Source organism: Hyla sarda, chromosome 2 (genome assembly GCF_029499605.1).
Source record: "Hyla sarda isolate aHylSar1 chromosome 2, aHylSar1.hap1, whole genome shotgun sequence".
NCBI lineage: Eukaryota > Metazoa > Chordata > Amphibia > Anura > Hylidae > Hyla > Hyla sarda.
In genome coordinates, this window is record NC_079190.1 from 42,942,209 (window position 1) to 42,958,046 (window position 15,838).

The 15,838-nt window shown below is 43.9% G+C and overlaps 2 protein-coding genes across 3 annotated transcripts in view; both read right to left on the reverse strand.

The window, feature by feature from the left end:
- LOC130358413 (sarcolipin-like) overlaps positions 1–15,838 on the reverse strand; it is a 161,404-nt gene that overhangs the window by 136,749 nt on the left and 8,817 nt on the right. The gene's annotated exons all lie outside the window — the stretch shown is intronic.
- The window catches only part of SLC35F2 (solute carrier family 35 member F2), a 48,156-nt gene continuing 46,619 nt past the window's right edge, over positions 14,302–15,838 (reverse strand). For both annotated transcript variants that reach the window (XM_056561627.1, XM_056561626.1), the window contains exon 8: positions 14,302–15,433. In XM_056561627.1, the coding sequence (XP_056417602.1) occupies positions 15,224–15,433 (210 nt within the window). In that variant the 3' untranslated portion in view covers positions 14,302–15,223. The remainder of the gene's footprint in view (positions 15,434–15,838) is intronic.

Genomic DNA, 15,838 nt, shown 5'->3' on the forward strand with positions numbered 1-15,838 from the left:
ATAAATTTTCTCCTTTTACCCCTTGTAAAAATTCAAAAATTGGGTCTACAAGAACATGCGAGTGTAAAAAATGAAGATTGTGAATTTTCTCCTTCACGTTGCTGCTATTCCTGTGAAACACCTAAAGGGTTAAAACGCTGACTGAATGTCATTTTGAATACTCTGGGGGGTGCAGTTTTTATAATCGGGTAATTTGTGGGGTATTTCTAAGATGAAGACCCTTCAAATCCACTTCAAACCTGAACTGGTCCCTGAAAAATAGTGAGTTTGAAAATTTGTGAAAAATTGGAAAATTGCTGCTGAACTTTGAAGCCCTCTGGTGTCTTCCAAAAGTAAAAACACGTCAATTTTATGATGCAAACATAAAGTAGACATATTAGAAATGTGAATAAAATTTTTTTTTTATTATTTGGAATATCCATTTTCCTTACAAGCAGAGAGCTTCAAAGTTAGAAAAATGCAAAATTTTCAATGTTTTCATCAAATTTTGGGATTTTTCACCAAGAAAGGATGCAAGTATCTACAAAAATTTACCACCATGTTAAAGTAGAATATGTCACGAAAAAACAATCTCGGAATCAGAATGATAACTAAAAGCATTCCAGAGTTATTAATGTTTAAAGTGACAGTGGTCAGATGTTCAAAAAACGCTCTGGTCCTAAGGTGTAAAATGGCCTGGTCCTTAAATGGGCACTGTCACCAACTTTATTTTTTGATATGTTGTAGTACTTATGTACTACATCATATCTCTAATATACTTTTATTATTATTTTTTTTTTTATTAAAATAGTTTAATTTACATTTGAAAACCGGCCACTAGGGGTCTCCCTCCTAGTGGCCGGCTACAGCCTGGCGTGACGTCACGCCTGAAAAAGGACCGATGCGGCCGGGCATCGGTCCTTTTTCATTCAGTCTGCGCTCGCTCCCTGCCTGTCAATCAGACAGACAGGGAGCGAGCGCATTGGCTCCCCGGCCACAGGCTGGGAGGCCACTCCTCCAGCACATCGCGTCCTCTGCCACGGGGGGAGGAGCGGACGCATGGATCTACGGGGGCGCAAAAAACCACCTCACACCGCCGCCTCGTCGCCGCCGCTGTCCCTGCACGCCCGCTGCCGGACTCTGTAGTAAGTGTAATGGGGGGGGGGAGGGTGTTGTGATGGAGGGAACGGGGCATGGCGGGGGGGGGGGGGGGGGAGGGGAGGGGACGGGCTAGCGCCGCATGTAACTAGTAGTTTATTTACACAGGGTGCCTCCAGCTGTTTCAATACTACAACTCCCAGCATGCCCTGACAGCCAATAGATGTCAGGGCAAGCTGGGAGTTGTTGTGATGAAACAGCTGGAGGCACCCTGTGTAGATGAACTAAGGGCGGAAGTCCCCCCGAGCAGGCATCAGTGACGTGGTGCCTGCTGGGGAAGTCTGCCTGGGAGTGAGAACACTGCCAGGCAGACAAGAAGCATTTTTAATATAGTAAAAATAAAAATTTAAAGCAGGGAGGGGGTTAGGGATAGACGTGCAATAGGCAGGGACAGAAAAAAAAAATAGGATGGTGGGAGCTACCCTTTCAGGGGTTAAGGACGGACCCATTTTTTAACCTTTTGCACTTTTTTTAATGTTTTTTTTTTTTTTTACAGCGTTCACCGTGCGGGATTATTTACATTACAGTTTTATAGTACACATAATTACGGATGTGGCAATAACTATTATGTATATGATTTGTGTTTTTGATCTTTTTTGGTGATAATACAGGGCTTTTATTGGGAAAGGGGCATTTTTTTATTTTTTTTTTACACTTCATTCGTTTATTGAAGAACTTTTTATTACATTTTTTACACTTTTTTACAGGTTATACTATGCTGCAATACATTTGTACTGTATGACCTGATGAGCTGCACATACTACAGCCTGTTATGCTACCCTATTTAATAAAAACAAATTTCAAAACAATACTGATGTTCCCCGTACAGGTCCCGCAGCGATCTGCTATATAATAAACTATATGTGTACATCTTTCTAAAACATTAATCTTTGTCTCAGCAGAAGCACAGGACAAAGTCCAGGAAGTGAGGGTGGGACTAGAACTCCTATGTGCTCACTCCTGTCCTATCAGACTTCAGCATGAAAACAGAGAGGAGGGGGTTATAGCCTGCAGTGACTGGATAAAGAGACCAAGCACGGCAGACTCAGGGAGGAAGTGTGGGCTCAGTCCTTGTCTCAGACAAGCCCCTTCCTGAGCAGTGGATGTCAGAATGAATGAGCAGAAAAACAGAGGGATTTGTTAGCCAAATACAGAAGGTGGACACCTAAAAATATGCAAAAATGTAAAGCATCTGCATGACCTAGTAATTAGCATATATATAAGCATTACTTTTTTTCCTGTGATAGGACAGGTACGCTTTAAAGGGATATTCCAGTGTTTTGAAATAATTATATCGTTGGAGCTAGCGCAAAAAAATAAATAAATAAAAGTACCGGGCTCTGGGGCTCCCCACGGCCCCTCAATGCTCATCCCCTATTCCTGCTTTCTAGGCAAAAGAATGGAAAGTAGGACCTGCCCTCTCAGCCAATCAATGGTCAGGAGAGAAACACCGCTGCAACCAGTGATTGGCTGAGCGGCAGGTCCTGCTTTGACTTCTTGTCTCGGAAACAGCAAGAGAGGAGCATAAGGGGAAATGAAAGAAGCTCAGCTGAAGCTGTAGGGGACCAGGCTAGGGCCCTGCTTGGGACTGTTTTCTTAATCCCGCTCCAGATGAATTTCTGACCATTGTCCGCTCTGGCAATGTGTTTACTCCACTCCATATCTGTCCAATCATGTCCAATCCAGCCCACTCCCGCTAACATTTACGTAAATGGTAGGGCTATGCCAAATATGGTCACTGCCAGACCGGTGGGCACCAAGGCGGTGGTGTAAAACTATGAGTATATGTAGTGTACTTGTACTGTATTACTATGTATGTACACTGGCTGGAGAGGTCCTCTAGGGCAGGCTCCTACTACTGACTGTGGCCCACTCCTGTGACCATTGTACATAGTAAGTACACAAAGTATGTAGTGCATCACCTCAGTGTCGCACTAAGACCACCAGATGACTAACAGTGGGGGGGGGGGGGGGGGGGGAGAAGACAGCAGTGCAGGACAAGAGGCTGCGTACGCACAGTGCACACACACAGCATGACTCCAGGTAAGCTCAGTTGGGTCTCAGAAGTCTTGGAGGTATAAGATATAGAGGCCGTGTCAGCACTGCGGGATGGCGCAGGATTTGCGTGACCGCCCGCTCCTACAATACAGGAGGAGCGGACTTTTTTTTTTTAAATATGTTTTCCTATGATCCTATTCCTAAGGAATTTTACTGTATTTTGCTGCCAATAGTTCATAAATGTGGAGCTCTAGTATAAAATATACACAATATAGGAAAAGTTAAAAGGGGTACTCCGGTTGAAAACATTTTTTGCCAAATCAACTGGTTCCAGAAAGTTAAACATATTTGTAAATTAAAACAATGTAGAAAGAGACCGCACTCACCCGATCAACGTGCACAGGTTACTTCATTCCGTTGGACATAAAACGTTGAACACAGGAGGACAGGCAGTCGGCAGGAACGCCGGGGAACAAGAGGTGTGGTTACAGCTGTTTCACAGGAACACAGCCCGCTTCGCCTGACGAAGCGGGCTGTGTTCTCGTGAAACAGCTGTAACCACACCTCTTGTTCCCCGGCGTTCCTGCCGACTGCCTGTCCTCCTGTGTTCAACGTTTTGTTTTATGTCCAACGGAATGAAGTAACCTGTGCACGTTGATCGGGTGAGTGCGGTCTCTTTCTACATTGTTTCGATTCTGTCAAGCGATATGTGCCTTCCACACCAGCACCCCGACATAGCACACACCGTCTAGTCTCTACCTATGCCTGGTATAGCGGACATCACTCAGTATATTGCCTTCACCTGCATAGCAGTGCCGTACTTGTACTTTCTCTACTTGTTCAAAGCATATTTGTAAATTACTTATATTAAAAAATCTTAACCCTTACAGTACTTATCAGCTGCTGTATGCTCCAGAGAAAGTTGAGTTGTTCTTTCCAGTCTGACCATGGTGCTCTCTGCTGCCACCTTGGCATGCTGTCTGTGACAGTTCCTGACACAGACAGAGGGGTCAGCAGAGAGCACTGTGTTCAGACAGAAAAAAAAAACAACTAAACTTCCTCTGTAGTATACAGCAGCTGATAAAAAAACCTTAATCCTTCCTGTATTTATCAGCTGCTGTATACTACAGAGGAAGTTTAGTTGTTTTTTTTTCTGTCTGACCACAGTGCTCTCTGCTGACCCCTCTGTCTGTGTCAGGATCTGTCCAGAGTAGGAGCAAATCCCCATAGCAAACTTCTCCTGCTCCAGACAGTTCCTGACATGGACGGAGGTGTCAACAGAGAGCACTGTGGTCAGTCTGGAAAGAACAACGCAACTTTCTCTGGAGCATAAAGCAGCTGATAAGTACTGGAAGGATTAAGATTTTTTTTTTTTTTTTTCAACAGAAGTAATTTACAAACCTGTTTCTGGAGACGGTTGATATGAGAAAAATTGTTTACCCCTTTAAATTTGTAAAATACACAAACTGCGCTTAATTACAGTGTGTGTTACTGTAGGAAAATGTTATAAGGTAAAACCACTACAAAAGGCCTTTTTTTTTTTTTTTTCATAAATAAATTTCAATATTTTCTTACTAAACTATAACGTTACAAATCCAAAATAAAGCCGTGAGCAATCTACTGCAAAAGTGTTTATCACAGCAAATATGATTAAAAAGTCTTAAAAAGTCACAGGCAAAATGTTAGTCCCTCAGCTACAATTTATCACGTCTTATGGCGTGATCCATATAAAAATAGTTGTGTTTACAAAATGTGGGTTATGGGTGAATGGACGTACTGAGATGATGCCAGGAGGATTCTGCTTGTGTCTGCAGAAATGCCAAGGACTTGTAATTAGATAGCAGCCGGCTCTACTGCTTATGTGTTTGTGTGAAAGGCCCAACCATAGCTAAACACATGTGCCAATAGGTCCCGGGGATATGGGATTATTTATACATGGCTACAGCTGCACACTAGGAATTAGGACATTTCACCCAAAACATACAAATCACTCTGACCGGTTTCCTTTTAAATTAACATAACACGGACATGTTTTTTTTTTTTTTTTTTTTAGTATCAAACGGAGTAAATTTATTGAAGCTTAAGAATGTTGCACATTATATAGTACAGTATTTGCAAAGTAACAGAACTAGTGCAATAACAAAGGATCAATGCCATATAAAGGTCAACGTAAACCAAAATCCAAAGGGGGGAGGGGCCAGGAAGGGGAGGGAAGGGGGGGGGAGGAAGGGTCAGGTACATATAAGCTCAGTACATAGTAGTTCGGAGCACAAAACCAGAATTTTTTATTTTTTTTTGTAAGTGTCCCAAATAGATCTATCCCAGTGGTCCCTCAACATACGATGGTAATCCGTTCCAAATGGGCCATCGTTTGTTGAAACCATCGTATGTTGAGGGATCCGTGCAATGTAAAGTATAGGACAGTGGTTTACAACCTGCGGACCTCCAGATGTTGCAAAACTACAACACCCAGCATGCCCGGACAGCCAACGGCTGTCCGGGCATGCTGGGAATTGTAGTTTTGCAACATCAGGAGGTCCGCAGGTTGTATACCACTGGTAATGGAGGTTGTATTCACGTGTCCCCGCCGCTCCGGACCATCACCCTAATGGATGTCGCCTTCCATTGCTGTCGCCGCATCCCCGGGGTGTCCCCGACGCTCCAGCAAGGCCTCTGCTTCCCCGGCATCCTCGCTCTCCATCGCCGCCATCACGTCGCAACGCACGCCGCTCCTATTGGATGACGGGACAGGTAAGTGATCGTCAGCGGACCACGCGGGGCACCGTAAACGGCTATCCGGTGGCAGCTGAAGCAGTCTGCGCTGCCGGATAGGCGTTTATTAGAGATGAGCGAACTTACAGTAAATTCGATTCGTCACGAACTTCTCAGCTCGGCGGTTGCTGACTTTTCCTGCATAAATTAGTTCAGCTTTCCGGTGGGCTGGAAAAGGTGGATACAGTCCTAGGAAAGAGTCTCCTAGGACTGTATCCACCTTTTCCAGCCCACGGGAGCACCGGAAAGCTGAACTAATTTATGCAGGAAAAGTCAGCAACCGCCGAGCCGAGAAGTTCGTGACGAATCGAATTTACTGTAAGTTCGCTCATCTCTAGCGTTTATGCGATGACCCCGACATACAAAGCATCGTATGTTGTCACTGTATTTGGGCTAATAATCGATGATAAAACAGTGACAACCACTGTTGTAACTTAACTCCTTAACTGGTGACCCCGCGTCATATCGGGTAGGCCCCTGCGGCCATCAATGGTCGGGACCCGCGGCTATTACCGGACATCCCCGATGCCCGGTATTAACCCTTCAGACGCAGCGATCAAAGTTGACTGCAGCATCTGAAGTGAAAACGAAAGCATCCCGGCAGTTCAGTCGGGCTGTTCGGGACCACCGCGGTTAAATTGCGGCATCCCAAACAACTTGCAGGTCAACCAGGAGGATCCCTACCTGCCTCCTGCGTGTCCGAATGCCTAATGACTGTTCCGTGTCTGAGATCCAGGCAGGAGCAGTAGAGCGGCGATAACACTGATCAATGCCATGTTAATGCATGGCAGTGGACAGTGTAAGAGATCAGTGTGTGTAGTTACAACCCCCTATGGGAGCTATCACATTGCAAATAAAAAAAAGTGAAAAACAAAGTGTTAATCAATGTGATTTAACCCCTTCCCTAATAAAAGTCAGAATCACTCCCCTTTTTCCATAAAAAAAACCGATGTAAATAAAAATAATGGTTCCAAACAAGATATATAGAAATGATGCACTCACCAGGTCTTTAGGGAAGTCACTTGCTCTTTATTGCATGTAGATGTACAACGATGGCATTAATGCAGGGAGAGCGGACAGATGGAACTAAGTGGGGAAAATGAATGGGCGACGGTCCGTTATCGCGCTTCATCAGGCCCCTCAGTGTAAGTCTATGGAAGGGGTGTGACGGCAAGTTGCAGTATTTCTGTAGCATTGACAGTAAATGCTGCTGAGGTGTTTATAGTATTTAAGCGATCACAGTATCCGATTATCATCGTACATTTTGGGTTTGTGATTGTTACCACATCTCCATGGAGCTAGAATTATAAATTATAGGATTTGTCTGCTTCTAGATAAAACTGTCTCCTGGCAGCATGGAGAAGGTAAGGCCCGGGCTTGTTACATGATGATTGCAGGGTGACACATCAGGCTCCAAGATGCGGAAAAAGACCGGGCCCGGACGACCGATATCAGCACGCCGGGGAAGCGGCAGGATGTAAGTTAAAGGGGTACTCCGCCCCTATACATCTTATTGTGGGGGGACAGACGTCTGCTGGGGCCTCATAATCTCCATGCTAACACCGCTGCAGTCTTAACAGAGAAGGTTGGAGTAGAGCCCTGTGCTGGACTGTTTTTTCAATCCCGCTCCCAATGATTTTTTGACCAATCCCACAGGATGTTTGTTCCAGTCCCGCCCGCTCCGGCAACATTTGTGTTCAATCCCGCCCACTAAAATGTTTGTCCAATCCTGCCCGCTTCCGCTAACATAAGAATGTACAGACCGTAGGGGTGCAATGCTCTGCAGCCTGCACATCCCCCCCATGTGTATAGCAGTGTGTGTGTGTACATTCCCATACAGGTTAGGGTATGTGCAGAGCATTGCACCCTAGTCTGGAGGGTGGAGCTAACTGGGAGTCACTGACCGCCTGTGCCTGCCCGCAGCAGCTTCCTGACCGCCCACACGTTTTGGGTTGGGTCCCGCGAGATCCCAATGCAGGCCTCTAACTTGGAGCTTCCGTGTTTGTGCCATCACATCATGCCCACTTCATTCATGTCTATGAGGGGGCGTGACAGCTAGTACATAGCCATCAAGCCTCCTCCCACAGACATGAATGTAGGGGGCATGACGGCTGGGGTCGCCCATCATCCGGCACAGAGTTCTCTCCATGCAACGGATGATCAAGTCCCTGCGGCCGGTCTCCCATGATCAGACATCTTATCCCCTATCCTTTGTATAGGGGATAAGATGTTTAAGGGGGGAGTACCCCTTTTAAGTTTGTCGTTTTACTTTTTGCTGCCCGGGCACAATGGATGGATAAAACATTCCAGCTGAGTACTCATTTAATTTACACCCACAAAAAATAAAAATAAAAATCCACAACAACATTGATTGTACAAACATATGCAATTTTATTACAGATATTTTAAATAACGTTTTGGTCACTTTATACAAAAAGAAATATACAGTATTATGGAATCGTTAAATATTTACCCTTTAGCAAATATCGGAGAGAAAGCTCTCAGGTGTGCACCTAATATTGTAAGCATAGAATACTCATGTTTCCAACAAATCCGCTGTTGGCTTTTCATATTTCACAGGGGTCATATGTTCTTTAGAGTTTTGTACATTGCGTCACCACAACTATTGATGCCAACCGGAAAAATGCCCTCACTGTGTTATCTTCATGGGGTGATGACGAACAAGAAACATAGGTCACCCAAGACTTTATTAAACCCAATATACTGGGTGATAGTGTGGGTGAACTGGAGTCCATAAAGCCTTCACTTACTTGGGTGTGTGCACTGGCCGCCGAGTTCTCCCCCGGTAAAGTTCCGTTCGGCAATAGCGCTTTGAAGACGGTCCCCCCGGCATCCAACTCTCTTTGGGTCCTAAAGCCCGCCCCTGTTTTTGCATATTCATTTTATTCAACTCCACGTCCTAGTCACATGCCCACGGAGCGCAGCGCAGTGCTCTGTCTGCAGAGCGCATGCGCTTGAAGTTTTTACATAGATCTCCCATCTGGATGACGTGAGAGCTGCGCGTCTGTTAAGCGCATGCGCCAGGCCCTCACTACCCCCTACTTCTGTAGCGAGGGACCGGCACATGCGCAGAGCGCTCTCCGGACGCGCAGCTCTCACGTCATCAGGATGTGAGAGCTATGTAAAAACTTCAGGCGCAGACATAGCACTGCGCTGCACTCCGGGGGCATGTGACTCTACGTCACTAGGACGCGGAGTTGAACTAAATGAATATGCAAACAACGGGGGCGGGCTTAGGCCCCTTCCTCCAGGACCCAAAGAGAGATGGACGCTGGGGACATTCCTTCAAAGCACTATTGCGGAGAGGAGAAACTGAACTTTATCGGGGGAGAACTCAGCGGCCAGGGCACACACAAAAGTAAGTGAACCCTTTATCACCCAGTATATTGGGTTTAGTGTGGGGGAACAGTCTGACAGTTTTAATTTAACATAAAAATATAAAAATAAATAACATTCAAACAGCTACTAAATAAAGCATGTCATCCATTGCTAACCATTTATAGTTAGTTTGAGCACGGTGTCCGAATGCAATGTTTCCCAACCAGTGTGCCTCCAGCTGTTGCAAAATGACAACTCCCAGCATGCCCGGACAGCCGTTGGCTGTCCGGACATGCTGGGTGTTATTTTCAACAGCTGGAGGCACACTGGTTGGGAAACATTGCACTAGTGGCAAGTTGACTGCTCATTGGCATCGTGGTTGGCTGCTCTTGCACCCGATGCCTTGGAAATGGAAGGTGGCAGGGAAAGTGGGAGAACAAACCAACCCAAATAACCCAATATTCGTGTAAGCAACACAGACTGGTTAATGCCTTCAGAGTCCCTAAGAATTGTACAATGTTCAAAGGCTGATCAGCACAGGTGCCGCAGAAGGCTATTTCAAGTCAAATACTCCTATTAAAGGGGTACTCCGCCCCCAGACATCTTATCCCCTATTCAAAGCATAGGGGATAAGATGTCAGATCGCCGGGGTCCCGCTGCTGGGAACCCTGGGGATCGCCGCTGCAGCACCCCGCAATCATTATTGCGCAGAGCGAGTTCGCTCTGCACGTAATGACGGGCAATACAGGGGCCGGAGCATCGTTACGTCACGGATCCGCCCTTCGTGACGTCACAGCCCGCCCCCTTCAATACAAGTCTATGGGAGGGGGTGTGGCGGTCGTCACGCCCCCCTACCATAGACTTGCATTAAGGGGACGGGCCGTGATGTCATGAGGGGCGGAGCCATGACATGCTGCTCCGGCCCCTGTATCGCCCGTCATTACGCACAGAGTGAACTCGCTCTGCGCAATAATGATTGCGGGGTGCCGCAGCGGCGATCCCCAGGGTTCCCAGCAGCGGGACCGCGGCGATCTAACATCTTATCCCCTATCCTTTGGATAGGGGATAAGATGCCAGGGGCGGAGTACCCCTTTAATGCTTACTTGAAGTGTTTACTTTTTATTGTGCAAATTAATCTATAAATTAAAATAGACACACGATCTAATAGACATTTCTTAGAACATATTACTGTAGGATATGTTTGTGGGGTGTAACCATGTAGGCACATAGGTCTGCTTAAATGCTGTATATACGAGGGAGGTTCAAAAAGTTAAAGGGGTATTCCAGGCAAAAACTTTTTTTTTATATATCAGCTGGCTCCAGAAAGTTAAACAGATTTGTAAATTAAAAACAAAATATTTAGCCCGGACCTTCTAGGCGAGTATATATAGAATTTAGGATAGGTTATAAATATAATGTTAGAATCATTTATAACCTATCCTAAATTCAATATATACTCACCTAGAAGGTCCGGGCTAAATATTTTGTTTTTGGTTTTCTCTTTTCTGCAACTGAGGTATAGTTGCATGGCCCAGTTTGACCTCGGTGTGTATTATTAATTGTGAGCTGCACACACATTTTTCTTAGATTTGTAAATTACTTCTGTTAAAAAATCTTAATCCTTCCAATAGTTATTAGCTTCTGAAGTTTTCTGTCCAACTGCTCATTGATGATGTCACGTCCCAGGAGCTGTGCATGATGGGAAAATATCCCCATAGGAACTGCACAGCTCATCAGAGAGCAGTTAGACAGAAAACAACAACTCAACTTCAGAAGCTAATAACTATTGGAAGGATTAAGATTTTTTTTAATCAAAGTAATTTACAAATCTGTTTAACTTTCCGGAGCCAGTTGATATATAAAATAAAGTTTTGGCCTGGATAACCCCTTTAACACTTATTTTCATTGGAAACTGTGAAGGCGAGGAGAAGTAACTGGTTGCACCTTAGGATGACATGTCACTAGTTCTGCCCGAAAGGACTATGTAGAGGTCAGGAAATCACAATTGGTTTTTACGCAGGGCACTTTATGGCAAAACAAATGACATGACATTGTACTTAAAAAAAAAAATAAAAAAAAATTATCCTTTTTTGTTTGTTTTGTTTTTTATTAGTGCAATGTACGTTTTAGCATTTTTGCCTTTGGTCATTTTTTTTAATGTTTACACCAGGATTGTCAATGTTTACAACAGTATCATTTTAATAATTTTGACATTTACGCACGTGGCAATACCAAATTTGTTTATTGTTTTACATTTTTTTTGTTCTTATTATTTTAAATGGAAAAAAGGGTGATTATTTTTTTTTTTATAAGGGGAGGGGCTTTTATATAATTTTTAAAACTTTTTATCCTACACTTTTTATATCCTCTTAGGGAACTTTTATATGCAATCATTAAAGGAGAACTCCAGAATAGAAAAAATATCCTCCATACTGCTAGCAGTAAAAAAAATAAATAAAGATGTACATACCTTCCTTCGCTCCCCCGGGGCCTCCGATCTCCGCCGCCAGCCTCTTCCTTGTTGCCAGCGGTCGGCGAGTCATACTGCACTCGGCCGGTGATTGGCTGAACAGCAGTGTGACGTTTTCGGTGATTGGCTGAGTGCAGTATGACTCACCGGCAACCAGGAAAAGGATCGCAGCGGAGACCGGAGGCCTCGGGGGAGCGGAGGAAGGTATGTACATCTTTATTTTTTTTTTTCTGCTGGCAGTATGGAGGACAATTTTTATATTCTGGAGTTCTCCTTTAAGGTGCATTCACTGTATAACGCTATGCCTAATGCATAGACATTACACAGTGTGATCTGCGATCCACTGATTTAGCCTGGCTAAGTCAGGCTGCATCAGTGAATCGGCGATCTGGCAGCAGGTAAGGGGACCACCCCCCACCCCCTGAGCTTCTATTTATGAGGGAGTGAAGTGGGATCACTGCTCGCCTCATAAGCTTCAGATTTCTGGTGCAGATTAACCTTTTGTATGCCTCAGGCTTTACTGTGGTAAATGGACACTGTTTCCAGGTAAATAAATTACGTCACTTTTTTTCCCCCTGGTTTGGGAGCGAAATTCACACAGATTTTGCACCAAAATCTCACTAAAACAAGACATTTAGGGGGAGATTTATCAAAACCTGTCCACAGGAAAAGTTGCCCAGTTGCCCATAACAACCAATCAGATCGCTTCTTTCATTTTACAGAGGCCTTGTTAAAAATGAAAGAAGCGATCTCCCCCTTTGTGTTTTGAGAACCTTTAAAAAAATAAAAAATAAATCAAAGCTAAAGATAATAAAATAATTTTATATTACAATATGGAATCTAATAAATACTACTAATAACTAACTGTACTTTATGAAAATTACCTGGTTAAAACAGTGCAGATCATAACCCAATTACAAAATGGAGCATATCGGCATACATTACATACAGAAAAAGTAGAGAAACATAGAATGTGTCGGCAAATAAGAAACATTTGGCCCATCTAGTCTGCCCAATAATCTGAATCCTATCAATAGTCCCTGGCCCTATATTATATTATGCCTATCCCATGCATGTTTAAAGGGGTACTCCGGTGAAAACCTTTTTTCTTTTAAATCAACTGGTGCCAGAAAGTTAAACATATTTGTAAATTACTTCTATTAAAAAATCTTAATCCTTCCAGTACTTATTAGCTGCTGAATGCTACAGAGGAAATACCTTTCTTTTTGGAACACTGATGACATCACGAGCACAGTGCTCCCTGCTGACATCTCTGTCCATTTTAGCAACCATGTATAGCAGATGTGTGCTAAGGGCAGCATGGTGGCTCAGTGGTTAGCACTGCTGCCTTGCAGTGCTGGGGCCTTGGGTTCAAATCCTACTAAGGACAACAATAAATAAAGAGTTATTATTATTATTATTATGACGTCAGCAAAGAGCACTGTGCTCGTGATGTCATCAGAGAGCATTCCAAAAAAAAAGAATTTCCTCTGTAGTATTCAGCAGCTAATAAGTACAGGAAGGATTAAGATTTTTTTAATAGAAGTAATTTACAAATCTGTTTAACTTTCTGGCACCAGTTGATTTAAAAGAAAAAAGGTTTTCACTGGAGTACCCCTTTAAAGGGGAAACAAGATCAGTTTACCAGTAAGTTTTGTGAGAAAACAAGTTGCTATGGTGAGGATTATCCAGTCATAATAAAAAATACACATATTTAAATAAAAATTAATTTTTATAAACAAAAAAAAAAAAAAGGAGATCTCTTTGCTAATCCATGTGAATTTTTAAATCCCTTATAAAAGGGGTAGACCCTAAAATAGGCCAATTATAGTCATGATTGGAAACAAGGCAGTAAGCAATTTCCCTGCAGCGCCACCACAGGGAAAGTGAAGAACTCCATCAATCTTGCTGAAAACCAACATGCTGGGTTCCCCAGAAACTCATTCTAGCTGTTCTCAGCTCTAACACCTCAGGGGGGCAAAAGAGCGATCTTCGGGTCTATTCACACAGCAGAATTTTCGCTTGCAGAATTAAAAGCCCATAGGGGATTCTGCTCTCCCATTTACACTTCTGAATTTCCACTTTTCAGAAGTGTGAATGGGAGAGCAAAATCCCATAGAAGTCTATGGGCTTTAATTTGAGGGGGAATACTGCAAGTGGAAATTCTGCCGTGTGAATAGACCCTGACTTAGAGCTGGGCAGTATGAACAAAAATGTGTATCATGGTATTTTTGTAACTTAGGGCGGTTCCACAGTATATAACGTTATTTCTCCCCCCCCCCAAACCATGTGACCCGCGAGCGCTGTTCTGCTTCTCTACCCTCCCCCCCAATTAATTGCTGCAAAAGATAAACAAAATAAACTTTAACTCTCCTCCCGTTGGTCCGGTACCGGTCTCACCTGCTTCCTGGGGACAGGCACGTCGGACAGCCGCCAGCCTATCACTGGCCGCAGCGATGTTCCGCCTCGGCCGGTGATAGGTTGAGCGCACTGTCATGTAAGAAGCCGGCTTCTTACATGACAGTGCACTCAACCTATCACCGGCCGAGGCGGAACATCGCTGCGGCCAGTGATAGGCTGACGGCTCTCCAACGGGGGAAAGTGAGTTAAAGTTTATTTTGTTTATCTTTTGCAGCCAAGGCATAGGGATACAGCGTACAGTACAGAGTTCCAGTGCCGGCGGCCCGTAACAAACAGGAGGGCGAGGAGGGCAGCGCTTGCGGGTGACATGTGATTAGTTCCCCGATGGGGACGGTGCAGCGCTGGGCTGATAATTAATTGGGGGGGGGTTGAAGCAGGGCAGCTCTCGCGGGTCACATATGATTAGTTCCCAGATGTGGGGATAGAACAGCGCTGGGTTGATAATTCATTCCCGAGGGAGAGGGGCCCAACCGGTATTGCGGTATGGGGAAAATTCTTATCGTGCAGGACAACCGGTATGAACCGGTATACCGCCCAGCACTACCCTGACTCTTAATTCAGAATTCTCAAACAGGGTCTTTGAAAATGAATTTTCAACAACTAGGCGATCCCATTGAGTAGCAAAAAAAGGATATTCGATTTTTAACTGTGAAGAAAAAAAAAATCAAAACACAAACCAATGAAAAAGTAAAGGAAGACCAGTCTCCTTACCAGCCGATGTTTTGCACATCTACAGCCAGACTGGATTAAAGTTGCAATATTAACAATTATAAAAAGGTTTGTAAAAAATACTGCAAAAACTAAAAAATATAGGAATAAATATTAAGTCATTGAAAACTAAAAACAGATCTTTCTGTGTTTAAAGTGTAACTGTATGTACATAGCAGCTTTCTTATAAAAATGCGTCCAAGGCATAGAGCTGGCATTGCTGGGTCTACAAACAGACATAATCGAACAGGGTTATATAGAATAGTTAAAAAAAAAAAAAAAAGAAGTGATAAAAAGGGTTTAAAAAAGTAATTTCTTTTTTAAAAACATTCTTCCTCTCTTATAAAAATGGCAAAGGCATTGTGGCGGGTGGTTGTTTTAATCCCTTCGCTCTCTGAGCTCCTCAGGCATGTACTGCAGAGGTGTGGCAGGCTCCTGAGGAGTCTCTTCCTCTTTCATAGCGCTATTCTCAATCCCTTCACTGGTCTGTGCCGCTGCCACTGGCTCCGCATGGTAAGTCGCCGTGCTGCAGTACATGATGAATCCTACCATAATCACTACAAATGCCAGGATGTATAATAGAGAGAACTGCAAGGGAAAAAAAAGATAAACATTAGACTATAGACTCCTGCATATGTATGGAGCAGTTGGGAAGAATAGCTGTTGGTGAAAAAGGATATATTAAAGGGGAACTCCACTGGAGAAATTATTTTTTTTTTTTTAAATCAACTGGCGCCAGAAAGTTATACAGATTTGTAAATTACTTCTATTTAAAAAATGTTAATCCTTCCAGTACTTATCAGCTGCTGTATGATCCAGAGGAAGTTGTTTACTTTTTGAATTTCCTTTCTGCCTGACCACAGTGCTCTCTGCTGACACCTCTGTCCATTTAGAGGAACTGTCCAGAATAGTAGTAAATCCCCATAGCGAACTTATCCTGCTCCGGACAGTTCCTAAAATGGACAGAGGGGTCAGCAGAGAGCACTGTGGTCA